Source organism: Odocoileus virginianus, chromosome 12 (assembly GCF_023699985.2).
Source record: "Odocoileus virginianus isolate 20LAN1187 ecotype Illinois chromosome 12, Ovbor_1.2, whole genome shotgun sequence".
NCBI lineage: Eukaryota > Metazoa > Chordata > Mammalia > Artiodactyla > Cervidae > Odocoileus > Odocoileus virginianus.
The window spans coordinates 41,162,712-41,190,268 of NC_069685.1; the positions used below are offsets into that span (position 1 = coordinate 41,162,712).

The 27,557-nt window shown below is 47.9% G+C and overlaps 1 protein-coding gene across 1 annotated transcript; it reads left to right on the forward strand.

Moving 5' to 3' along the window:
* Positions 1 to 48: 48 nt before the first annotated feature.
* Positions 49 to 26,998, forward strand: CHFR (checkpoint with forkhead and ring finger domains). Its single transcript, XM_020905703.2, has 17 exons — positions 49 to 137; positions 292 to 435; positions 4,564 to 4,663; positions 7,220 to 7,329; positions 8,223 to 8,282; positions 8,427 to 8,645; positions 9,034 to 9,201; positions 15,136 to 15,292; positions 16,145 to 16,462; positions 18,280 to 18,422; positions 19,446 to 19,562; positions 20,064 to 20,147; positions 20,922 to 20,992; positions 22,286 to 22,373; positions 24,150 to 24,257; positions 24,687 to 24,759; positions 25,939 to 26,998. Exons 2-17 carry the CDS (start codon positions 303 to 305, stop codon positions 25,979 to 25,981), a joined length of 1,992 nt encoding a protein of 663 aa, XP_020761362.1. The 5' UTR covers positions 49 to 137; positions 292 to 302; the 3' UTR covers positions 25,982 to 26,998.
* Positions 26,999 to 27,557: the final 559 nt, after the last annotated feature.

Here is a 27,557-nt window from a genome sequence, read left to right on the forward strand (position 1 = left end):
AGTGGTTGCCACCGCCCGCCAATCGCAGGGCAAGGACGCCGCCGGCCCCGCCCAGTGGATCAGCTGAGGGATCTGCGATGTCTGTTGACAGCAGCGGTGGCGGCGCGGCCGGTTCCGGGTTCGGCGCGGGGCGGGGGGTAAGCTGGCGACGGGCGCGGGCGTCCGGCGGGACGCTGGGGAGGCTCGCGGCGCGGGCCGCAGCGGCGGGGCGCGGGCGCCGAGGAGGAGCGGCAGGCCGCAGCCTCTGCCCTTGCGGTCCGGGTCTCACCCGACGTTTCCGGGTCTCGTCAGATGTGAATCCGATGGAGCGGCCGGGGGAAGGCGAGCAGCCGCCCCAGCAGCAGCCTTGGGGGAGGCTTCTTCGCCTGGGCGCCGAGGAGGGCGAGCCGCACGTCCTCCTGAGGAAACGGGAGTGGACCATCGGGCGAAGAAGAGGTGCGCGGCGGCGAGCGGGCATGGGAAACGTGGGACGGGCGGGGGACAAGCCTGGGGATGGGTCAGGGCACGGGGGCGGGGACCAGGGACCCGGGATGGGGGTGGGAGACGGGGACCGAAGGATAGAACCCGGGGGCTGAGAGCGGAAGCCTGGTGATAGGAGCACGGCGAGACCGGGCCCACCAGGCTATGGGAGGCCCCTGGGCGGGGCGCATTCTGCCGTCCAGTTTTTCCAGTGGAATGGGCTTTGGTGTAACAGCTGCCGTGTATTCACTTAATGGTCTGCCCAGTCACTTCTGAGTGCTTCATTCAGGTTATTTAAGCCTCCCTACAAATTTATGAAGTAGATATAATAATTTATCCCCGGGAATGCAATCTTCTCAAGTTTATTACTACCCAGAAATGAAATTAGAAAGCAAAGCAGAAGGAACACTGGAAAATCCACAGATATGTGGAAATTAAATAACATTCTTAAAGAAGCAGTGGGTCTAAGAAGAAATCAAAAGGGAAATTAGAAAATATCTTGACATAAGTAAAAATATCATATGTAAACATCGCTCAGTCGTGTCCAACTCTTTGCGACCCCATGGACTATATGCATGCATGCTAAGTCGCCTCAGTCGTGTCCGACTCTGTGCGTCCCTATGGACAGCAGCCCACCAGGCTCCTCCATCCATAGGATTCTCCAGGCAAGAATACTGGAGTGGTTATCCTTTCCCTTCTCCAAGGGATCTTCCCAACCCAGAAATCAAACCCAGATCTCCCGCATTGCAGGAGGATTCTTTACCAGCTGAGCTATCAGGGAAGCCCCAAACTATAATGTTCCAAAACTTAGGGGATGCAGATAAGCAGTGCTTATCTGTAAACCACTACATTAAAAAAGATCTCAGGTCCCAGCTCTTAGAACAGAGTTGCTCAATTATTTGTTGACTTAATGAAAGGGGAAGCTAAGGACTTGAAGAAAGTCACACAAGTAGTGAGAGGAAGAGCCCTCACCCTCGATGCTTACTGTCTCTAGACCTCTGATAATTTAACCTCCCTTGTAGCTTTCATACTAAGAGTGCAGTGCACTGAGGCCAACAAAAATATTTTGGTTTTATGCAAATTAATAAATTGTGACTCTGGGACTTCCCTGGTGGTGCAGCATCTGAGACTCCGCACTCCCAATGCAGGGAAACCAGAGTTCCGTCCCTTGTCAGGGAACTAGATCCCACATGCCACAACTAAGAGTTCACATGATGCAACTTAGACCTGATGCAACTTAGACCTGATGCAACCAAATAAATAAATATTTTTAAAAATGAATACATTGTTATTCTGACTTTATACTTTAAACGAGAGAGAATGAGAAAGATTACTACTTAAAAGCAAGTATTTTTTGGCCTCATTTTACCCAGTACGATGTACCTGTACCTGTTTTTCTGTTGGGGTCTTTTGGAAAACAGTCTTAAACCCCAGCATCAAGTTATTTTTTTTTTACAACTTTAAAAATATTTATGTATTATTAGAAACTTTTCAAGATGTATTAATTGGTGTAAATGGATGTTTGATGAAGAGCAGAAGCCCTGGAGACCGCCACCTCCAGGCCCACCATGACACCAGCAGAAGCAGCAGCACCACCAGCACAGCACAACTTATTCTAGGTTAAAAATTTACGTTTCAGTGCCTTTGTACCTACTTCATAGGGTCACTGTGAAGATTAAAGAAGCCTGGCTAAGAGTTAGCACTTAATGTTAGCCATTGTTATTATAACACAACACTATAGTATCACTTTACATGTTAATCCAAGGAAGCTCCAATACTTTGGCCACCTGATGCGAACAATTATCTACTCATTGGAAAAGACCCTGATGATGGGAAAGATTGAAGGCAAAAGGAAAAGAGGGCAACAGAGGGTGAGATGGTTGGATAGCATCACTGATTCAATGGACATGAACTTGGGCAGACTCCGGGAGATAGTGAGGGACAAGGAGGCCAGGTGTGCTGCAGTTCATGGGGTCGCAAAGAGTTGGACATGACTTAGTGACTGAACAACAACAGCAAGGAACATAAATATGTAGTTGAGCTGATTCTATTGAAAGTCCTTTCCTTAAATGTATTAACCTTTGCAGCAAAATGTAGAGTTTAAAAATCTGCCCAGGCCTCCATAACAAAATACCACAGATCAGGAAGCTTAAACAACAGAAATTTATTTCTTACACTTCTAGAGTCTAGGAAGTCCAAGATCAAGGTGCCAGTCGATTTGTTTCCTGATGAGAACTCTTCTTCCTGGATCCCAGAGAGCTGCCTTCTCTTTCTGTCCGCTCATACTGGACCACGAGACCTGTGGTGTCTCCCTCTTATAAATACCTCAACCCTCTGAGATTAAGGCCCCACCCTAATGATCTTATTTATCATCCACAGTCACTCTGTCTAGATACAGTCACTTTAGGGGATAGGGTTTCAGTGTATTAATTTTGGGGGGCACACAGGTTATAGAACTTGATTATTTTAAACCTGTTACACACCTGCTATGTACAAGGCATTATTTTGAGAAAAAGGGAGAGCTGAGTTGATGTGTGAGGGGGAGTGGGAGTCCTCGCCTTCCTAAAGAGCTCCCCATTCTTGGGGAGTGACAGAAATACATACCAGCCATGGAGAGATTAACCAACTGAAAGACAAATGCACAATATTCCAGTTCTCAATGGGAATGCTGATGTTCTGGCACGGAGAAGCCTATTAAAACCCCACTCCAGTGCCACAGTGACCAGCCTGGCTCTGGGGCTGTGAGACCATCCTGGTGGTTTTGCCCAGTGTAATAGGACAGTCTTGAGCACAGGTGAAATACACCTCAGATAAATGTAGCAAAATACTTCCCATAATGTGGAGTGTTTGGGCAAATAAGATTTAAGGTTTATGGAAGCATAGTTCACACTTAGTCAAATTTGCCCCTTTTAGGTGGTCAGTGAGTTTTGAGAAATGGAGGCACCACTACCATCAAGATACAGAGCATTTCTATCACCTCAAAAGTTCCTGGTGGTCTTTTGGAGTCTGTCCGTGCCCCTTCAACCTCAAATTGTGACACCCACCTATCTGATTTCTCTCCCTGTAGTTTGGTCTTTTCCAGAAGACCATCTAAAGCCATCTAAGGGAAATCATACATTATCGCAACACTGTCTTTGGGTCCAGCTTCTTTCTCTTGGCTGGTGCTTTTGAGGTTCATCCTTGGCAGTTATGTGTATCAAGTGTGTTCCTTTTTGTTGCTGGGTGGTGTTCTGCAGTGTGTGTATTAATTCATCACCAGTTGATGGATACTTGTTCTGTACTGCTTCCCATGTTTGTTTATTAAAAATAAAGCTACTGTAGGGAATTCCCTAGTTGTCCAGTGGTTAGGACTGTGTGCTTTCACTACTGAAGGTGCAGATTCAGTCCCTGGTTGAGGAAATAAGATCCTACAAATTGCAGGGCATGGCCCCAAAAACAATAAAATAAAGCTACTATAAACATTAGTAGCTATGGTGCAGACCTATCATAGGCAGATTAGTGACTTGGTATTAAAACACTCCTGAAAGCATTTATTCTTTTGATTTTAGGAGAGAACAAAGTATTTGAGGGTTTCCCCCTTGGATTTAATGAGAATACAGTGATTGTATTCAGCTATAGATACATCCCCGTTTTGTTTTAAATTTTTTTAAACATGTACGTGTGCCTGTGATAACTCACGCAGTCATATTTTTTGTGACTCTGTCACTGCTTCAATTTTGTGACCGTTTATGAAACCTTAGATTACACAGAAGAAATTCAGGACTATGATACTGAAGATATTTAATAAGCCCCTTAGGTTTTTTCTTAAAGTTCTATAATACTTGTCAGGTTGTCTGCATACATGTGCATAATGTAAAAACATCACCATGAAGCAGTTGATGTGTAGCTAGAGGTGTTGATGGGGTATATCCTCTGGGTAATGAGGAAGCAGAAAGGTTCAAGACATAGACCCTTTTCCCTTTGGATTAACAGTTAAATGCTTTTTGGGTCTTGACTTAGTGGGTCTTGACTTCTCGTCATTTGATATCACTAAACCAATGTAGTGTTGTGCCCAGTACCCACAGTTGTATTCCCCTTCTCTGCACACCTCCCTCTCTGTTTTAGGTTGTGACCTTTCATTCCCTGGCAATAAATTGGTCTCTGGAGATCACTGTAAAATTACAGTGGATGAAAAATCTGGTCAGGTATCACTGGAAGATACCAGGTAAGCCCTTTCTGAGCTTCTTCCCTATTTCCTCTTGTAGATTCAGGAAGGCAACTTTAGCCAGTGACTGCAGAGAAGAGACATAGACCCCCTTTCTAAGCTCAGAAGTCTGCTCGGATCTCTGGGTATTGGGAGATATATTTTCTGGTTTCTAGGATGGGCTACTTGGTGACACTGGTGCCTGTGACAGTTCTTGAATATTTTCAGATTAAAGCAAAAATGTCTCAGAAATAAGACTTAAAAGGGAGTGATACATTTTGGGTGTTTACAAACATATGCAAGTTAGACTTCCCCAAATAAAGAGGTTTCCCTTTCTTTTTTACTATTACACCACATAAGTAGTGTGTGAAAGTGAAAAGCTTTCCAAATTGCACTCACCCACTGAAAAGGTATACATATTTATTTTGTATTAATGGGATTATGCTATTATACTGTTGTAATAACCAAAAGCTCAGTAGCTGAAAACAACAGAAATCTGGGATCTTATAGGCCTCGGGGCCCAAAGTCCACCTCAGGTCTCATTGGTGTCAGCTCTCTCTGGAGGCTCTAGAGGGAAGCTGTCTTCTGTCCCGGATTCCAGAAGCCACTGCCTCCCTTGGCCGAGGTGGCTGGAGGGGCAGGGGTGTTCCATGCAGAAGGCCCAGAAGCGGCAGCAGGGAGACCCCGGCGTCCATGCTGGAGCTAGCAGATGCTAGCCTGAGAACAGTAAGGAGTCCCCAAGGGGTCTAAGCGCCCCTGGAGAAGGCGATGGCAGCCCACTCCAGTCCTCTTGCCTGGAAAATCCCACGGACAGAGGAGCCTGTAGGCTGCAGTCCATGGGGTCGCTGAGTCGGGCACGACTGAGTGGCTTCCCTTTCACTTTTTAAGCAGAAAAGTGAAATCAGGCTTTTGGGTTAGAAGGAGCTTGAGGATGGATCTTGAGAAGAGCCTGGCAGCGGAGCCGTGGCCCTGCTGAGACAGCTTTGCCGGTCTCTGTAAGTGGGCTTTTACTGGGAAGGCAGCCCAGCCCTGCGGGGACCCTGCCAGCTGCTGAGGACTCGGAAGAGAGACGGTGTGACAGCGCCGCCCGCACTGTTTACTGTCTGGCCCTAAACAGAAATCTAGGGTAGTGGAAGCCTGCTCAGAGGCTAGGCTAGAGCCTCTTCCTCCCTGGGGGCCTTAAGAGTGCAGCCATGGGGTGAGCGCCCACAGTTGGCTAAGCTCAGGGGCGCTCTTCCCCTCGGTGGCAGTGTGGCCTCTGTCCACTCAGGAGGCCCTCCTCAGGGAGGCCCCACCTGTCCCGTCTGACTCAGGCTTCTGTCTCTCCCAGTAGTGCCCGCTGCCCTCCCGCCCAGCAGGGTGGTCCCTGGTTTTTTAATATTTATTCGCTTATTTTAGACTCTGCTGGGTCTTCGTTGCTGTACCAGGCTTCCTCTAGTTGTGGCGAGTGGGGGCTACTCTTCCTTACTGTGTGTGGGCTTCTCATTGCAGTGGCTTCTTTTGCTGTGGAGCTTGGGGCTTCTCCGCTTCTATAGTTGCGGCACACAGACTCTAAGAGACCGGGCTCAGTAGTTGTGGTACACAGGCTTAGTTGCCCCATGGCACACGGAGTCTTCCCAGACCAGGGATACAACCTGTGTCCCCTGCATTCACAGGCGGACTCTCAACCACTAGACCACCAGGGAAGGCCCATGGTCCCTGATTAACTGGAGTGGCCTCCCGAGCGCAGGAACCACACTGTCATCCTGTCGTCGGTAGTTGTGTGTTGATTTGCTTCTGCCCAGAGCCTGTCTCAGGGCTTCCCAGGTGGCACCAGTGGTAAAGAACCTGCCTGCCAGTGCAGGAGACATAAGAGATATGAGTTTGATACCTGGGTCATGAAGATCCCCTGGAGGAAGGCATGGCAACCCACTCCAGTATTCTTGCCTGGGAAATCCCATGGACAGAGGAGCCTGGCAGGCTGCAGTCTACAAGGTTGTACAGAGTCGGACACGACTGAAGCGACTTAGCACGCAGAGCTTGTCTCATGGTGGGCATCGGTGCTCATGTGAGGAATGAACTGAGAGGGGCTGAGGCTGCTGGAGCAAGGGGTAGGTCTGTGGACGGAGTCTGGTGCAGAAACAGAAGAGAAGCTGGAAGTCAAAGCACATGCTGCTGGTGGATTCTAGGGCTTCACCAGGAGGAGAACATGAGTTTGGAACAGTAGAGATGTTCAAACACTTGATGACAACATTTGGCTATGAGTGACAGAGCAACAGGCAAGGTTTTTCTTGAGAGAACTGTAAGGTGGCACAAATGTTTATATTATTCCTATGATTATTTATCATTTTCAAAGTGGTAGGGACTTCCTTGTTGGTCCAGTGATTAAGACTCCACACTTCTGGTGCCAGGGGTGTCAGTTCAGTCCCTGGTTGGGGAATGAGATCCCATGTACTGTGCGCCACCGCCAAAAACTTTTTGAAATTAAAAAAAATAATAAATTGGTAATATTGAACTGCTTTCCTACTGGTTGTAGAAAAGGAAACTTAACTCCAAGTTACTTTAAGTAGGATAAATTCCATTTTGTTGCCCTTACAGTGCCAATGGAACTGTCATTAACAAGCTGAAGGTTGTTAAGAAGCAAACTTGCCCTTTACAGACTGGGGATGTCATCTACTTGGTGTACAGGAAGAATGAGCCAGAACACAGTAAGAGGGGGGTTTCCTGGGCTGGATTCACAGGTGAGGTGTGTCCGGGGGCCCTGCAACAGCTGGAAAGCACTGTGGGAAGAGGCTTTTTGAAGCCAGTATTTCCTGAAGGAATGTTAGCTTCCCTGCATCCCTTTTGTGTTGATGTGGATTCTTGGTATGGGTAGTGTCTGTTGAAGAATGGGAGTGTTGGCCTTGCAGTTTCTGAGCCATTCTTCAGAAATGCCACCGTGGTCATGAGCCACAGGTCTCAAAATGGTAGCCAAGGAGAGGTGAGTGAATGGGGAGAGGTGAGCTGGCAGAAGAAGACCCCTAAATTGAGAACAGGACCTAGAATGGGGGCTGGAATCCACAGATGGCTCTGCTTTGGGACACTTGATAGTAGACAGCAGAGGTCAGACAGGATTCTACTGGAGCGTGTCCTGATCTGAGCACCCACGTTTGTGTTTGTGGAAGAAGAATGATGCAGGACAGAGTTAGGGAAGTCCTTCACATGGTACCCCCAAAATAGGAAGAAGGGGGCGGGTGTTCCCCAGGTTGTCCTCAGCATAGTCAAAGCCACCTGTGGCCACACATAAGGATCTCGTGTCTGCTTCTGGTGGTTTGAAATAAGCGAGGCATAGACTCATCCCTCCTTGCTGCTCTGCTTCCCTTAGTCAGCCTCTTCTTGCCAGATGAGTTTCTTGAGGCTTGTTTATTTTGGCTTTGGTTCAGATGTTTGGGATCACTTGCTTTAAATTCCCTTACACTGGCAGCTGTGGTTACTAGCTGAGAAGTCAAAATAGTCGACAAGGACAAAGTGACTGTGAGGTAGTGGGAGAGAACAGAAGAGAAATGTGAGTTCTCACCTGGCACGTGACTGACAGTGCTCTGATTTGGTTAATTTCTTTTAGATGTGGCATACCTCTACGAATCTCTAAATGAAAAGCAAGGTGTAACACAAGACTCCTTTGGTAAGTGGGATTTTCCAAGGAGTGGGTGTGTGTAAAGTGGGTCCTTGTGTTGACTGTCTCCGTCAACAGGAATAGCTTGCCTGAGGCGGTGGTGCCCATCTGTGCCCTGACTGTATTTTCCTCCTGCTCCTTCTGTGCTCACAGAAGCTAATAAAGAAAATATGTTCCACGTGACCAAAGATACCTCAGGTGCAGTGCGAGGTGACGATCCTCAGGATCCCCAGGTCCTGCTGTCATCGCCCGCCACTCAGGTGTGCTTTGAGGAACCACAGCCATCAACGTCCACGTCGGACCTCTTCCCCACGGCCTCTACCTCTTCCATGGAGCCCACCTCTGCAGGCCGAGGGCCTCCCTCCAGCTCCAGTGAGAATGGGGGTCTCGGGGCGGTAGCTGCAGCGCTTTCTATTCACTAGTGCTGCCCTGTGTTGTTACAGAGACAGACAAACCACTGAGGAGTTCAGAGGTGGTGTCAGGCATCAGACTGTCAGTAGTAAGATTTCTCTAGCAGTTGCTGTCTTGCTCCATCCTCAAGAGAAAGCCTAGAGATAGGGGACTATAGCAGTGTGGTATTTTTTACAGGTTATGTAATTCATATACTGTAAAAATCTCATAGAATGAACCCTTCCAGTTTTCTGGTTTTTTTAACAGCATCTTGTGTCATCTGCGCCTAGTTTGAATCAGTGACACTTCGATCTGCTGTCTCTTCTCCTGAGGCAGGTGAATCAGACTTTCTTGTTTGTCCCTCTCACAGGCTCCAGAGGTGCAGACGTCTCTCCAAAGGGGTGTGGTCCATCTGTGACAAGTGATGAAATCTCCAGCTTCCCTTCGACTCTCCCAGACAGAGAGGGGGCTTCCTTTTCTCTTTCGGAACCCCAGGATCAGGAGGATTTGGAGCCTGTTAAGAAGAGAGTAAAAGCAGGTCAGAATCTTGAGGTTTCATGTAACCTCAGGGCCCCAGCAGAACCATCTGATCTGCACCTGTTGGGGCCCCACCGTCTGCCAAAGCCTGAGGATGCTGTCTTAGGCTGACAGCAGGTGGCAGCCTGGGCCCTTTGTTCCCTGTTTGTACCATTGGGATTGAATTGTGTTTATTGTCAGGGTATGCTATCAGTCTGCAAACTGCATACTTTTTTTTCCGGCTGTGCTGGGTCTTCGTTGCTGCACAGGCTTTTCTCTGGTTACAGCAAGCAGGGTACTCTCTAGTCACATGTGTGGGCTTCTCACTGTGGTGGCTTCTCATTGCCGAGCTCAGCCTCTGGGGCTTGCGGGCTTCAGTCACTGTGGCTCTGAGGCTCCAGAGCACAGGCTCGGTAGTTGTGCACGGGCTTAGCTGTTATGTGGTATCAGGGGTCTTCCCAGATCAGGAACTGAACCCATGTCTCCTGCATTAGCAGGCGGATTTTTTACCACTGAGTTACCAGGGAAGCCCCTGGAAACTGTATTCTTGAGTTTGCGACTCTGCCCTGATACAACAGCCAATTTTTTTTTTTTTTTTTAAATTTTTTATTAGTTGGAGGCTAATTACTTCACATCATTACAGTAGTTTTTGTTATACATTGAAATGAACCAGCCACGGATTTACATGTATTCCCCATCCCAGTCCCCCCTCCCACCTCCCTCTGGGCCTTCCCAGTACAACCAGGCCCGAGCACTTGTCTCATGTACCCAACCTGAGCTGGTTATCCGTCTCACCCTAGATAATATACATGTTTCAATGCTGTTCTTTTGAAACATCCCACCCTCGCCTTCTCCCAGAGTCCACAAGTCTGTTCTATACATCTGAGTCTCTTTTTCTGTTTTGCATATAGGGTTATCGTTATCATCTTTCTAAAGTCCATATATATGTGTTAGTATACTGTAATGGTCTTTATCTTTCTGGCTTACTTCGCTCTGTATAATGGGCTCCAGTTTTATCCATCTCATTAGAACTGATTCAAATGAATTCTTTTTAATGGCTGAGTAATATTCCATGGTGTATATGTACCACAGCTTCCTCATCCATTCGTCTGCTGATGGGCATCTGGGTTGCTTCCATGTCCTGGCTATTATAAACAGTGCTGCGATGAACATTGGGGTGCACGTGTCTCTTTCAGATCTGGTTTCCTTGGTGTGTATGCCCAGAAGTGGGATTGCTGGGTCATATGGCAGTTCTATTTCCAGCTTTTTAAGAAATCTCCACACTGTTTTCCATAGTGGCTGTACTAATTTGCATTCCCACCAACAGTGTAAGAGGGTTCCCTTTTCTCCACACCCTCTCCAGCATTTATTGCTTGTAGACTTTTGGATAGCAGCCATCCTGACTGGCGTATAATGGTACCTCATTGTGGTTTTGATTTGCATTTCTCTGATAATGAGTGATGTTGAGCATCTTTTCATGTGTTTGTTAGCCATCTGTATGTCTTCCTTGGAGAAATGTCTGTTGAGTTCTTTGGCCCATTTTTTGATTGGGTCATTTATTTTTCTGGAGTTGAGCTGGAGGAGTTGCTTGTATATTTTTGAGATTAATCCTTTGTCACAACAGCCAATTTTTAAGAGTATGTTATCTTTAAGTGATAGTTTGAAACTTCACATTAAAGACAGTTTAGAGAAAAATCTATGCTTTAAAAGCCAAAGTTAAAAAGATTGTAAAAAATGTTTGGGAATGTAGTTGGTAAGACAGTAGCTGTAAGGCAGACCTGAGGGCCACCCGTGAATTGGAGCAGTGTGATGGGAAGGAGGATGGGCCTTAGAAAGAAACTGTATTGTCTAGTGTATTGAGTGGAAAAGTGAGTTGATTGGCCTGGGAAGGTGTGGAATGAATTGGCAAAAGATACATTCAGTTCAGTTCAGTTCAGTCACTCAGTCGTGTCTGACTCTTCGCAACCCCATGGATTACAGCATACCAGGCTTCCCTGTCCATCACCAGCTCCCAGAGTTTACTCAAATTCATGTCCATTGAGTAGTGATGCCATCCAGCCATCTTATCCTCTTCTCCTCCCACATTCAATCTCTCCCAGCATCACAGTCTTTTCAGATGAGTAGTTCTTCACATCAAATGGCCAAAGTATTGAAGTTTCAGCTTCAGTATCAGTCCTTCCAATGAATATTCAGGACTGATTTCCTTTAGGATGGACTGGATGGATCTCCTTGTAGTCCGAGGGACTCTCAAGAGTCTTCTCCAACACCACAGTTCAAAACAATCAATTCTTCGGTGCTCAGCTTTCTTTTTAGTCCAGCTGTCACATCCATACATGACTACTGGAAAATCCATAGCTTTGACTAGATGGACCTTTGTTGGCAAAGTAATGTCTCTGCTTTTTAATACGCTGTCTAGGTTGGTCATAACTTTCCTTCCAAAGAGTAAGCATCTTTTAATTTCATGGCTGCAGTCACAATCTGCAGTGATGTCAGAGTCACAATCTCTCACTGTTTCCCCATCTATTTGCCATGAAGTGATGGGACCAGATGCCATGATCTCAGTTTTCTGAATGTTGAGTTTTAAGCCAACTTGTTCAGTCTCCTCTTTCTCTTTCATCAAGAGGCTCTTTAGTTCTTCATTACTTTCTGCCATAAGAGTGGTGTCATCTGCATATCTGAGATTATTGATATTTCTCTTGGCAATCTTGATTCCAGCTTGTGCTTCATCCAGCCCAGCAATTCTCATGATGTATTTTGCATATAAGTTAAATAAGCAGGATGACAATGTACAGCCTTGATGTACTCCTTTCCTGATTTGGAACCAATCTGTTGTTCCATGTCCAGTTCTAACTGTTGCTTCCTAACCTGCATAGAGATTTCTCTAGAGGCAGGTCAGGTGGTCTGGTATTCCCATCTCTTTAAGAATTTTCCACAGTTTCTTGTCATCCACACAGTCAAAGGCTTTGGCATAGTCAATAAAGCAGAAATAGATGTTTTTCTGGAACTCTCTTGCTTTTTCGATGATCCAGCGGATGTTGGCAATTTGATTTCTGGTTCCTCTGCCTTTTCTAAATCAAGCTTGAACATCTGGAAGTTCACAGTTCACGTACTGTTGAAGCCTGGCTTGGAGAATTTTGAGCGTTACTTTGCTAGCATGTGCAATGAGTGCAGTTGTGCGGTAGTTTGGACATTCTTTGGCATTGCTTTTCTTTGGGATTGGAATGAAAACTGACCTTTTCCAGTCCTGTGGCCACTGCTGAGTTTTCCGTATTTGCTGGCATATTGAGTGCAGCACTTTCACAGCATCATCTTGTAGGATTTGAAATAGCTCAACTGGAATTCCATCACCTCCACTAGCTTTTTTCGTAGTGATGCTTTCTAAGGCCTACTTGACTTCTCATTCCAGGATGTCTGGCTCTAGGTGAGTGATCATATCATCGTGGTTATCTGGGTCATTAAGATCTTTTTTATATAGTTCTTCTGTGTATTCTTGCCACCTCTTCTTAATATCTTCTGCTTCTGTTAGATCCAAACCATTTCTGTCCTTTATTATGCCCATCTTTGCATGAAATGTTCCCTTGGTATCTCTAATTTTCTTAAAGAAATCTCTAGTCTTTCCCATTCTATTATTTTCCTCTATTTCTTTGCAGTGATCACTGAGGAAGGCTTTCTCATCTCTCCTTGCTCTTCTCTGGAACTCTGCATTCAGATGGACATATCTTTCCTTTTCTCCTTTGCTTTTGGCTTCTCTTCTTTTCACAGCTATTTGTAAGGCCTCCTCAGACAGTCATTTTGCTTTTTTGCATTTCTTTTTTCAGGGGATGGTCTTGATCCCTGTCTCCTGTACAGTGTCACTAACCTCCATCCATAGTTCTTCAGGCACCCTGTCTATCAGATCTAATCCCTTGAATCTATTTGTCACTTCCACTGTATAATCCTAAGGGATTTGATTTAGGTCATACCTACCTGAATGGTCTGGTGGTTTTCCCGCTTTCTTCAATTTAAGTCTGAATTTGGCAATAAGGAGATCATGATCACAGTCAGCTCCCAGTCTTGTTTTTGCTGACTGTATAGAGCTTCTCCATCTTTGGCTGCAAAGCATATAACCAGTGTGATTTCGGTGTTGACCATCTGGTGATGTCCATGTGTAGAGTCTTCTCTTGTGGTGTTGGAAGAGGGTGTTTGCTATGACCAGTGCGTTCTCTTGGCAAAACTCTTATTAGTCTTTGCCCTGCTTCCTTCTGTACCCCAAGGCCAAATTTGCCTGTTACTCCAGGTGTTTCCTGACTTCCTACTTTTGCATTCCAGTTCCCTATCATGAAAAGGACATCTTTTTGGGTGTTAGTTCTAAACGGTCTTGTAGGTCTTCATAGAACCGTTCAACTTCAGCTTCTTCAGCATTACTGGTCAAGGCATAGACTTGGATTACTGTGATATCAATGGTTTGCCTTGGAAACGAACAGGGATCCTTCTGTCGTTTTTGAGATTGTATCCACGTACTGCATTTTGGACTCTCTTGTTGACTATGATGGCTACTCCATTTCTTCTAAGGGATTCTTGCCTTAGAAGTCCAGTCCAACAGTTGGCAACAGATACATAAACAAGTATGTAAAAATGAAGCCATTTTTAATTACCAGAAATGAAAAATTATATAAGGAAGAAAATTCTAATAGGCTGTTTGACTGAACAGACTATTTAAGCATAATAATATACATACAATATACTGAGCCAATAATTGTGTTAGAATAATATTGGGACGGCTACTCAGAGGGCAAAATCCTTCTCTGTTTTAATGGATATCAGGAGATGATACCTAAAATCTTCAGCCTAAATGTAGTGTTGACAGTCCAGAAGCACAGAGGCTGGGACCAGAAGAAACAGCTAAAAGACACTATTAGGAAGAAAGAAAGCCCTTTCCTCAGAGAAGGAGGGGATGGTGAAGGTGAGCAGAGGCTGGGGCAGAGGGCTGCTGCTTTTGTTTTCCTTTTTTTTTTTTTCCCATTTATTTTTATTAGTTGGAGGCTAATTACTTTACAATATTGTAGTGGTTTTTGTCATACATTGACATGAATCAGCCATGGATTTACATGTATTCCCCATCCCAATCCCCCCTCCCACCTCCCTCTCTACCCGTTTTGTTTTCTTTTAAATATTTGACTTTTTAAATCATATCTCTCTAATAAATTAAAAATTATTCTGTGATATAGAAAAATTAAAACACACCAGCAAAAAAAAAGAAGTGATTTTAAGCTCCTGGTAACATTTTAAAAATTTAATTATTTTTTAATTGAAGTATGGTTGCTTTACATTATGTTGGTATCTGCTGTGCAGCAATGTGAATCGGCTGTATATACATATATATCCCATCCTTCTTGAGCCTCCTTCTCACTCACCCCCACCCCGTCTCACCCATCTGGGTCACCACTGAAGCACCCAGCTGAGTTCCCCGTGCTACATAGCAGCTTCCCATTAGCTATTTATTTTATATATGGTAACATGTAAAATATGTCAGCGCTACTCTCCCAGTTCGCCCTACCTCTCCTTCCCCAACTGTGTCCGCAAGTCTCTCTTAGGCCTCTGTCTCTATTCCTGCCCTGCAAATAGGTTTATCAGTGCTCCTGGTAACATCTGATGGTCTGTATTCTCCAGCACTTTGCTGTATGCATATGAGTCACATTTTTTTTATTAAAACAAAAATGACTTCATACACAAATGCTATTTGACAACTGGCCTTTTCTCTTACCTATGTATCCTGAGTGTCTTCTTACGCTATTAACTGTTGTAAAACAAAACTTAAATATACCAAATTATGAGACTTATTTTGAACCTTCTTAAAAATACCCTTTGAAATACACGGAGGACGGGGTCTTTTGTCCACAGTTTAAGACATCTATAAATCCAAGAGTCATGTTGCCTCCGTGGTCATGACGGTCAGAATGTGTCCCTTCCCTTGCAGATGGGGAGCCAGACCTTAACCTACCCATACTGGTCACAGACCCAGGCAGAGACCCTCCCGCTGCCCTCGACGTCAGAGCTGAGGCCATGAAGCCAGACAAGATGGAGGAGACACTCACGTGCATCATCTGCCAGGACCTGCTGCATGACTGTGTGAGGTGCGCCCAAGTGGGGTCCTGTGGGAAGCCAAGGGTGGGGCGGACCTTAGGGTCAGGTCAGGGGCTACACCCCCTGAGGGTGCCATAGCCATTTTCCTTGTATGGCGGATGAGCCAGAAACCGGGCCATTGACTGAAGCTTCAGAGGAGCCTGAGAGACTGGGGTGTGGTGGCTCTGAGCTCGGGTTGGCCTCAGGAGGAGCAGGAGAGCTGCACCGAGGGCTCGGTATCTCCTGGCAAAGGAAGCTTGGCGGTTAGCATGGAGCAAGCCTCCCAGAATGGAGATCACTCCTTGCTTCTCTGGGAACTTGGAATTAATCTGTCTGAAGTTCAGCTGAAATGGGTGTCCGTTCCACCCACACCCTGTGTCCCCGCTCTTCCTCCCTGATCCTCCCTAGGGTGCCATGTGACCCCTAGTTTCTTTTTTTTTTCTCTAGCTTCTTGTAGTTGACAGGCAGAGTTAGAGCAGTTGAGGTGGGTGCTGTGTTTTTGCATAGGGACTGTTTCTCCAGCGGGTTTTGGAAGGCAGGTGGCTTCCCCCAGCAGCAGACCTCACACCTTGTATGGGTGGAATGCCCAGGAAGCACAGCCTCGAGGCCCTGCTGAGGCAAAAGAGCATGGGGGCTGGGGATGGGCAGTTGGCTCATTTCTCTGTTTTGTACCGAATCTCAGTCTGAGCAGGACCATTTCCTCCTCCGAGGAAAGAGGCAGCATGACCCTGGGGCCTTGCTCCTCACGCCCCAGGCCAGCCGTGCCCCTGGGGCCCTGGCATCCGGGGGGGCTGCTGTACTTGCTGGGGAGACGCTTTGCCCACGAGCGCCCCAGGCCTCTGCAGCCCATCATGTGCCCTTAGCCTGCAGCCCTGTATGCACACCTTCTGCGCTGCCTGCTACTCGGGCTGGATGGAGCGCTCTGCCCTGTGCCCCACCTGCCGCTGTCCGGTCGAGCGCATCTGTAAAAACCACATCCTCAACAACCTGGTGGAGGCGTACCTGCTGCAGCACCCAGACAAGAGGCGCAGCGCGGAGGACCTGCGCAGCATGGCCGCCAGGAACAAGATCACGCAAGACATGCTACAGCCCAAGGTCAGGAGGGCCTTCTCTGACGAGGAGGGCAGCTCCGAGGACCTGCTGGAGCTGTCGGACGTGGACAGCGAGTCCTCGGACGTTAGGTGAGCCCTTTGGGCCTGGAGTGGGGTGGGCGGCCCCAGTCTGACCGCCCCCCAGGACCTGCTGGTCCAGGCCACTGCTGAGGCGCAACCCGGCAGTCGTGTTGCCTGCCTTGTGCCAAGCATGCCACTCATTCAGGTGACCGTGGTAAGGCTTGCTCACTGCCCTGCCTCCTGTGATAGCCTCTTTTTTTCTCTTTTGTTATGCAGTGGAACATTTATTCTATTTTTTTGTTATTTATCTGTATTGTTTTCCAGTTTTTTTAAGATGTAACTGACATGCAGCCTTATAGAAGTTCAGGGTGTGTAGCATATGCTTGGGCTTAATTACTGTGAGAGACTGACCACAGGAAATGATACTCTTTCATTTGCTGAGCCCTCAAGTGCCTTGATTCACCAGCTGATATAAATACCACATGAGCACACTCACTCTCCGCAGCTTACCTAGTGAACATACGTCCTAGAGTTTCACTTGCGTTACTTATCATCTATCAGGGTATTATTGCAGAAAAGCCACAGCCACCTGGTAGACAGGATGCAGCCCTAGGAGACCTTATTTTATCGGCTGATGTCTCCTGACTGAGAAGTCCAGGGTGTGAATTTTTGTGTCGAGGCCATAATATTTAAAAAGACAAACCCCCACCCCCAGTTTGTCTCTTTTCACAAAATTTAGCACATAATGTTCAAGCACAAAGAAAACCAAAAATCACTTTAGTGTGAAGTTTTTATTATATATTCATCCAGTTATACACACGTGTAGTCATACATACTTAATTTTTTTTTCTTTTTACCATTTAAGGCATTTTTTGGTAATATTTTTTTGAATCCTGGGACAAAACCGCAATGCACATTCTGTGTTTACAGTTTAGTGCACATGTCAAGTTATTTCTTGGAGACAAGCATGCGGAAGTAGGATATTCATGTCAGGAGTCTCAGTGAGAGGATACCTTGCTGTACTTCTGACGTCTGTCATCAAATGCCTGCTGTTGAGTGTGGGTGGCGGCACTCCCCGGGGTGTGCGGAGGGACAGCAGTGATCCCCGAGACACTCGGGATATTGGGACAGGCAGGTAACTTATTCCCATTTACATGTTTTTCTTTTTTTTTTTTTTTCATGTTTTTCTTACAAACATGGCTGAGCATCTTCTCAGCATTTCTGCCTTTTCTGGTCGTGTCTTGCCTGTCCTTCCCATGGGTGGCAGACTTGGGCAGGTATCCTCTGACTGAGACCAGAGGGGAGTCCACATGTGCCTTTCCTGAGGATTGTGTTTTACCGTCTGCAGGTTTGAAGGCTCAGCTGAAGAGCATACAGCTGAAAGCCCCTGTGGACGCCGGCCTCCCCGCCCTGGCACATTCTCAGATTTTAATGAGGGGAATGGTGTGCACTGGGTGGCGTCAGCCCTGCGAGAGGGCATCCTGCCCAGTGTGGGGACAGGACGGCTCCCAGGGGATGGCTCAGGGGGGCGAGGGGCAGGCAGGAAATGTCTCCAGACCCCAGGAGTGTCTGAGGGAGAGAGTGCTGGAGAAGTACGGGAAGAGAGGGGCTGGGAGGTGGCAGGGAGCAGAGCCTTCGACTGCTGCTCTGCAGGGTGAGTGTAGGGAGTGCCAGTGCCAGATGAGGGCAGCTGTCCTTGCCCTTTGCACATACCAGGTCCAGCAGCTGATGCAGAGCTGAGACATGGAGGGGGCAAGAGGCCCATGAGCTGGGGTCTGGGTCTTGGCTTGTCATTCAGGCTGGGGCTGTTGTCGCTGCCCTCAGCCTCACACACCAACCAGAGCGGCTGTCATCTCAACCCCCCGAGCTCTGTGCTTTTCTTGCAGCCAGCCGTCCATCGTGTGCAGACAGTGCCCTGAGTACCGCAGGCAGGCGGGGCAGCCCCTTCCCTATCCAGGGCCCGGCAGCGAGCCAGGGGCACCGCAGGCCCCCGGGGATGCACCGTCCACATCCGCCAATGTCACAGCAGGTGAGATGGCCACTCCCTCCTTGCTGTCCTGACCGTTCCGGGTGTAGGTGGTGCTTCTGCTGGCTCTTCTCTGCTCAGATAACTCGTTGCTTTTCATGAGCTAAGAACCAGATAATCAGCTCTATTTGTGGATCTCTGCTCTTGAACACACAGTCCTAATTCTGACACTTACCCTTCCCCACCCCTCCCCGCTACTACCTTGGGGCAGTCAGCATGCCCTGGGATACTTGCCAAAGCCGAAGTGACCATCACACATGGGCCCCTCCAGTGAGGGACTGGCTTCTTTCCAGCAACAGGACATGATGTTACCAGAGCTGCCCTGAATTGTCTGTTCACTGTCCATTTCAGTGGGTGAGTTCCTAAGTGCCATTAAGAAAGGGAAAGTGAATGTGTGGACTGTGGTTTGTGGCCCTACATTGAAGGGCCTGGCCTCCTTGCCACTGTCAGCCTGAGCCTGTCTAGAGGCCACTGACCTCGTGATTGTGACCCAGAGCCACATTCTTAACTATCTACCATATGTGCTATGCCATGGCTCTCGGGGGTGTCCTTTTAGGCCCCTACAGGTGGGGATGGCCAGGGCGATGCGTGGAAGGCCCCATTGTGACCATGGCCAGTGCATAGACAGAGCCTCACGTGGTGTGTGAGTGACCAGGGCCAGGCCACATTGACACAGCTCCTGGTGCAGAGTTAGCCAGCAGAGACTAGAGAAATCACTTTATTGTTTTATGATCTGTCCTTCCTTTACAGGGAATACTAGAAAACCTTCAAGTGGCCTTTGAAATCTTGCTCCAGCTACTGAACCAAAAGATAGCTTCGGTCACTTTTCCATCGTTAAACCTTTTAGTTGGAGTGGTAGACCGTTACTTGGCTGTTAGGAAAATTGGCCTGAGATCTGTCCAGGTTTTCTTGTAGGTCTGTGTCCTCTTGTGTATCCTGTAGCTGCCCCTCCAGGTGTGGCTGAACCACTCGTGCTGCTGCTACAGCGCTGGCAGCACCAGCCTGAGCGGCCTGTCTGTCCCACAGCCCAGGACTACGTGTGCGCCCTGCAAGGAAGCCACGCCATATGCACCTGCTGCTTCCAGCCCATGCCCGACCGGAGGGCGGAGCGCGAGCGGGACCCCCGCATCGCCCCCCAGCAGTGTGAGTGAGGGTGTGGGTGTGTGTGTACACTGTCTGCCTGGGGCCCCTCCCCACCTCAGAGCCACTCCTCTGTGTTCTTCCAGCCTGGTTTTCAAAGTGTCATGGACTTTTGTGTGTGATTTGAGCTAAAGATACAGTTCTGTGTTTCCACCTGTGTCATCACGTATCCCTGCAGGACTGTGTTGATAATCTTATCTTTGGTCACCAGTTGATACACAGGGGACTCTCTTTGTAGATCCTGTATCTGACACATCACCCCAGTAGTTCTCTAGTGTCTCATTCTATTCTATTCTGTTGGCTGCACAGTTTGTTGGATCTCAGTTACCCGAGCAAGGATTGAACCTGGTTCAAGGTGTCATTTTAAAATCTAACAGCTGAACTATACGGCACTTTGACAGTTTCCAGATGATGGTGAAAATCGAGCGTGTCATTTATTTCATGGTTACATGAACTTCCTCCTCGCCGTGTGGCGTGACTGGTGCATGTGCTCTGTGTCCACAGGTGCCATCTGCCTGCAGCCCTTCTGCCACCTATACTGGGGCTGTGCCCGGACTGGCTGCCTCGGCTGCCTGGCCCCGTTCTGCGGTAATGCCGGCCCCACCACCGATCGCCACCACCTTTCCTCGTTCGCTTGGTGCACCTGAGGCCAGTGGTGGGCTGGCTGTGTGCCTGAGCAGGCAAAGGCCACGCTGGTCGCCATGAATCAGCTGCCTTTTCCTGGAGGTCTGCATAGGTTTGCAAGTGTCAGTGAGTGTTGGCTCCAAGCTAGCAGTAACAGCAGCAGGGGAGCTCTGAGCTGTGCACAAGGACCACCCCCACTAAAAACACATGTCTGGACTTCACAACACCAGACCAGGGACTGTGCATTCTGGACCATTTCTGGGGGGAGTGGAATAGATGCCTTTTACTTTTTCTCTGTTTGAAATTATATTTCATCACAGAACTTTTTTTTTTTTATTAAACTTTCTATTTCATTATGGGATATAGCTGATTAACAAACAATGTGATAGTTTCAGGTGAATAGCAGAGGAACTCAGCCATACATATACATGTATCCTTTCTCCCCCCAATTCCTCTCTCATCCAGGCTGCCGTATAACATTGAGCAGAGTTCCCTGTGCTATTCTATAGGTCCTTGTTGGTTACCCATTTTAAATACAGCAGTGTGTCCATGTCCATCCCAAACTCCTTACTATCACCTCCCCTACCCCCGCCCCCCCACGCCATGACCATAATGTCACATAACTTTTCATTCCTCATAGAATCCATAATGAATGAAATTTGGTTATCCTGTCAGGTGAGCAGTGCTTTCATAAAGTGTATATGGAATGGGTAATGGTGCTTCCCTCCATCCCAACAGAACTCAACCTGGGTGACCGGTGTCTGGATGGGGTGCTGAGCAACAACAACTACGAGTCAGACGTCCTGAAGGTACAGGCCAGGTGGAGGCCAGTGGGAGGCCTCCCAGGACTGTCCAGTGTTGTGACTCTGCATGTCTGTTTATCCCTGTATCCCCTCAGATAGGTATTCTTCCCTGCCCTTCACACTGAGAAGCCACAGGAATTGTGTTACACAGTTCCAGCTCCTGCTCAGCCTGCCCGGGGCAGGCAGGGGGAGCGGCTGGCCTTTGGGTGGAACCAGGACTGCCCTCTGGCCCTCTTCATGCATTTCAGGAGGCAGCTGGCTCTTAGAACTTCAGGGTTTAACGTGCACATGGTTCGCTTGCCAGGGGTCTTCCCTTCACTACAATTATGTGCGGTGTGACACCCCCAGGGCAAGGCCCTTCTCATCTGAACAGCACCTCCTCCACCCCACTGCTCTCTGGCTAGGTGTTCACAGGCACGCTTTTGTAGGTTTACACAGACAGAACCAAGCAGCTCCATGTGTCTTGAGGGCAGAGCCCACCCAGATGTAAACCCTGGCTTCCTTGTCACGAGGTCATGGGCCTGTCAACACACTGTGGCCGCTCTGGCCAAGATTAGGTCTCACTGCTCCTATGCTGTAGAAATGTCTTTGCAGAATTTCAGAAAGAGAGTGCCAACTCTTACACTCAAGGTTCTAAAGCTAGCCTGCCCTTTGAGACTGAGAAGAAGCTCCTTGGTCGAAAAGTTTGTGCCTCCGTGTGTGGGTGTGAGACCATGTCTGTCCCAGGCCTCCTGTTCCAACAGGCCATCCAGGCCGCCCAGCTGAGCTGGAAGCAGGTCCCCTAACTTCATGCAACACTCACCCTCTGCAAGTGCCCACCACACTTACGTGTTTTGTCTCTACCCACCTTCCAGGGCCTTTTATGAAATGTCAGTCCTCTTTGCCGTGTGTTTTTGTTCTTGGTTTTTTTGTGGGTTGTTTTTTTTTTTAATATTTATTTATTGGCCGTGCTGGGTCTTCATTGCTACAAAGGTTTTTCTCTGGTTGCAGAGACTAAGGGTTACTCTCTAGTTACACTACATGGGCTTCCTGTTGCCATGGCTTCTCTCATCGCAGAGCACGGGCTTAGAGTGTGGGGACTTCGGTAGTTGCAGCACATGGGCTCCGTAGTTGTGGCCCTATGGGCTCAGCTGCCACGCAGCATGTGGGACCTTCCCAGACCAGGGATCAAACCAGTGTCCCCCGACATTGCAAGGCGAACTGTCAATCACTGGACCACCAGAGAAGCTCCCTCTTTGCCCTTTTAATATTTCCTTCTCCAAGCTCATGCTTCTTCTTTTGCCCATTTCCCTGTTACAGAATTACCTGGCCACCAGGGGTTTGACATGGAAAAACATGTTGATTGAGAGCCTTGGGGCTCTGCAGAGGGGAGTATTCCTGCTGTCTGGTAAGCCTTGTTGTGCCTGCCTGCCCCCCACTGATGGTGGTGTTTTCCAGGGGCACCTCTGCCTCTGGCCAAGCAGTCCCTCCTGCCTGTCCACACACTGGCCTTGTTGGCTTTCCCGCGTTCACTCTTGCAACCTCTGCCCACCCTGGCAGAGACAGACAGAAAGGTCCTCTGGACACGATATGTTCCAGAGTCTTCTTGCACAGTGGAGGGAAGGGGCATGGCTGGCGAGGTGCTGGCCCCACCACTGTCAGCACTGACATTCTAGGGCTGCTCGTCAGGGTCTTTGCTGGCCTCTCCCTCAGTGCATCAAGTGACTCAGTGAAGGCTCGCCACCTCTCCCAGGGACACCTAGTGCTTTGTGAAATGTGAACTTTTGTCACTAATGGAGGGTGCAGAAAAATCAGTGAGTGATTTTTTTTTTCCCTAATGCATAAATTATTATCAAAGACTTGAAAGGTACTAAGTTATTTTGTCTCACAGACACATTATAGTGTCTTGAGTTTTCTCTGTTGGGACAGCTCTATGTGGTTGGGTCTTAACTTCTTTTGCTTTTTAATGGCTATTTTTATAAGAATGATGTGGTTCACAAAGAAAACGTAAGTGGTACAAGAAAGTCTGAAGGATAAAGTGAAAATCGTTGGAAATCCCACCACCTAAAATATACCCAGTCATAATACTTTGACAGCCACCCTTCTAAGTGCATGTACCCATGTTTGTGCATCATGTTCATAAATGAGATCCTGCCAGATATACTTTTAATAACCTATTCACTCAACAGTATATCTCAGACTCTTCCTACATCAACAAAGATCTAGGCCTTGATTTTTTGTGTGTTATTACTTAGCATTCTGATACCGTCGTTCATTTAGCCAGTTTGTTACTAAAGGATATTTAAGTTCTTTCCAGCTTTTCACTGTTTGAACCACCACTAAAGCTGTCGAGCATGCAGTCCTGTAGGTTTCACAATCAGTCCCCATCCCCACCCTGACCCCCACCCCTAAAAAAAACACAGTTGTCCCCTTAGAATAATAAACAGGACTACTGTCACTGGCTTGCATGGTTGAGGCATGCCCTGGGGCCTGAGTGCCAGCATACCCTAAGCCCATCAGCTGAATGTTTGCCCTCTAGGTCTTGTAAATATGAAATAGGCAAACGGTGGGATATTTTATCTGCCCATGTTTGATGATTAATGAAATTGAAAATCTTTTTCTTATATGGGACATATATATGCTTGTCTGTGTCCTTGGTTCATTTTTGGACTTGGGAAGTTATTTGTGTGATATCTTTGTTAATTAAGGGTACAACACATTGTCATTTGTGTTAAAAGTGACATCAGTCATTTCTACTATTTCATTACTGTTTCATTAGTATTTCTCCTTTGTTATATGTGTTTCCATTGTGATGTGTAAACTGGAGGCAGTCACATTTACAAATCCCTTCCTTTGTGCCATTTTGTTTTCATGTCATAGTTAGAAATAGCTCAAGAGAAGAATATTCATTCCTCTTAGTACTTTTTTAGATTGTTCTAAATATTTAAATTTTTTATCTAGATGGAATGATTTTGCTGTAAGGAAATAAGTTGGCGTCTAGGTTGGTTTTGCTCTTGTTTTCCAAACGCCCAGCCCTTTGTCTCCACCCTGTCTATGGATCAGTGCATTAGTTCCCCAGCAGCGTGCAAGCCACGTCTGTTCTCCTGTGCTCCCCACTGCTGTGCTCCCCACATGATGCTACCCACTGGCGGGCTGCGCCTGTAAGAGGCCGTGTTCCTTCCAGATTACAGAATCACCGGGAACACCGTGCTGTGCTACTGCTGCGGCCTGCGGAGCTTCCGCGAGCTCACCTACCAGTATCGGCAGAACATTCCTGCTTCTGAGCTACCAGGTGAGGAGCCACCTGGCCCCTTCCAGGCCCACAGTTCAGTTCTGCTTGCATGGGCTCCCACACTCTTTTGCAGTAGCTCAATACCCGTGTGGGCCTTTGCTCTGAGTTCACAGCAGGGCCAGGGACACAGCCTGGTGGGTGGGGGCACGAAGGCCACACTTTACTCTAGCACCCCTGCCTGGTGCCTGCACAGGCTCTGGATTGGTGAGGCGGCTTCCTGAAACATGATGGCAACTGGCGTCATCTCATTTCTAAACTGGATTTTCCATTAAGGATTTTTTTCCTTTCCTGGAGAACAAGGAAGCAGGCTATGAAGTGGGACAAAGCGTTGTGTGTCTCAGCTGCAGTGTCTCTGTTTCTCAGCTTAAATTCACTCGGCCAAGTCTGTAGACACGTGCATGATGTGTGTTCGTTTTTTTCTCTTCCCAGTGGCCGTCACATCCCGTCCTGATTGCTATTGGGGCCGCAACTGCCGCACTCAGGTGAAGGCCCACCACGCAATGTGAGTGTGCATGCAGGGTGGGGGCTGGGCCGGGCTGGAGGAGTGAGTGCAGAAAGGCAGACAAACCTGCGGTTTCCTAACAGGAACTGCTTTTCTTTAAATCTTTTGGCCATGTTGATTTTGAAGCTTTTAGGGATGTTCATGAAGTAATCAGTTCTCTACTTAAAAATATACTAAATAATTCATTAATAGTCATGCTTTTATAAAGTCATGTAGTATATAAAAAAGTCTTCATCACTTAGAAATTCTGCTCTTCCATTATGTCATTTCATGAAATGTTTGCCCACACACATTCGTCTCCTTCTCCACCTCCATGTCCCCAGCCCACATGTTCAGGCCTGAGGGCTTTCCGAATTCGTGGCTGTGGTCACTGAGAACCATTTCCCAAGTCACAGCCATGTGCACGTCGCCATGCACCTGGATCTACCTGTGGTGATGCGATGGCTAGAGCTCTCCCTGGGAGTTTCCCACGGGGTCTTTAGAGGCTGTTCATGTTGACATTCACGTCACCATGTGCGGTTGCCCATAGGAGTAGATCGGCCTCTGCTTTGAAACCATGAGGGAAGTGATCGCATAAGTCAGTTTCATGGATTGATGCTGTTTGCGGTGACTGATCCCAAACAGCCATTTGAGATTCAAATTAAAGGAACTGGTTCAGGAGTCATCATGAGGACTCAGGTAAAGGCAGCCACCCCTGAGAGAGTGATTCTGTAGAATAAAAATCTTGGTTTGTATTTGAGCATAAACTGTGTGGAAGAGATCATTTTATTCTAAGAAAGAGATTTCACTAGTAACAGGCTAACCTGGCTCTATTAACGCGTGGGGAAGGAGGGCAGCAAAGGCACCCTTGTCTTCTCAGAGAGGAGGTCACCCATGGTACCTTGGGGATGCTCACGAGGCACAGGTCTGAGTTTCTGGAAATTACCCAGATGTTCCACTTATATTTTACATTTAGAAAGGAGGGGTCACAAAGGAGTCAGACATGACTTAGAGACTAAAAAACAACAAAGAAGGTTGCATTTGGGGTTAGTGTCTTTGACTATGAGAAACATGCCTTTGCAAACCCCCAAGCACAGGGTCACTGTCTCCTGTAGCGCCTTTGGGTGCAAGTACAGAATTCCTTTACTGACTGCATCTGTGATGCCCTCTCGTATGATTTGACTGTTTTTTCCCCCACAGGAAATTCAATCACATCTGTGAACAGACGAGGTTCAAGAACTGAGCGTCCAAGGAGGCACCGTGATGGCTCAGGAGTGTTGGCAGTCAGTGACACATGTCTCAGAAAATACTGAAAACAGACATTTTAAGGGCATTTCACAGTCCCCCCCTCAGGGGGCACTGGGGTCTCGGCATCGGGCACTCTGGTGTGACCTTTCTTTTGTGGAGTGAGACCCTCTCGGCGAGAACCCCCCCCCCCACCTGTGGTACCCAGAGCCCTGGGGCCGGAACAAGAGCCATCAGCCGTCCCCTGTGTATCTGTCCCACAACCACAGTCGAAGCAGAAATCTCTCTTCAAGAAGAGTGTCCTGGGAGAGGAAGGGGAGCTTGTCAGAAACACTGTGCTGTGAGGAAAGGGATTTTCCAGCCACAGGACGCACAGCAGCTCACGTGTGTGTTTTCATAGCTTCGGTGCTCATCTCCTAATGAGACTTAAATATCACGAACTGTAGCACAAATGATATGATTTATATTTACAAATTGACTAAAATTGGAGACACTGATATTTGAAAGAATAAGCATATGTTTCTGTTTATGAAAAAAAATCATCAGACGTCCAGGACTCCCCAGTGCCAAGGGCGTGTTTGGGTCACTAACACACAGGGCTCCTCCTTGGCACAACTGCAGCCCACCGAGCTGTCCGCCCTCACTTCTCCCAGCCTCGGGGCTGGGGTGGCCTGGGGCCAGGCTGCAGGTTGTCCCTGGTGACGCCCCAGCCCGCCCGGAGCAGCCCCTTCCTGCCAATAGCTTCTGCGAGTCCTTAGCCTTTCCTCCTGCGTTGGGTTTGCCGTGTCATCTGGAATAATACTTGAAATTTTGTTGTTTAAAAAAATTTTTTTTTTAATCATTTGTTAAAGCCACCCGTTTGTTTGCAAAATTGTACCTTTTTTGCTTCTTCTCAGGAATACAATTTTCAACTTTGTCTTGCTCTTGATACAGACTCTGAGAAGCAGTGCTCTGGGGAAGAAGGCCTCCTTCCTGCATTCTAATAAACATGCTGTGTCTGTTTCTCTCCCTGGCACCTTCATCTGTGTTGATTGTGATACGTTCCTTTGGTAGGACCGCCTGTGGAGGTCACTGGTAACCTGCTTAACTAACCTAGTGTACCCCCGGTTGGGGGGGCGGGGGGGCCGCTGCACTCATTAGCCTCGCCTCCTGCCTCCCGGAATGGGTGACCTGGGGGTGGGGCCAGGTCTGAACAATTGGGAAAAGGCATGTCTTCCATGGGATCCACCAGCCCAAGCCTTAGCCTATTGGTCCCTGGTTAAAGCCACAGCTTTGTGTCTAAGCTCTGGCTCAGTTCATGCAGGCACAAGGCTGCCCTCCAAGCTTAGGACCTTGGCACATCACCCCCTTCACTTTGGACCTGGACCTCTCCTCCTGAAGTAAGAACAGAGAGGCAGGACCCTTAGCAGATGTAGCCGCTTTTTTGGCTGAGGTCTAAACATGCAAACTTCCCTGGACTACACTGGATCCGTAGGTGAAGGGAAGGGCTCACACCACCTCAGACAGCTGGTCCATGGTGCGCGCCAACTCCAGTGGAACTCAGATTCCCTGTTTCTGATGAGCCATATGGGGTC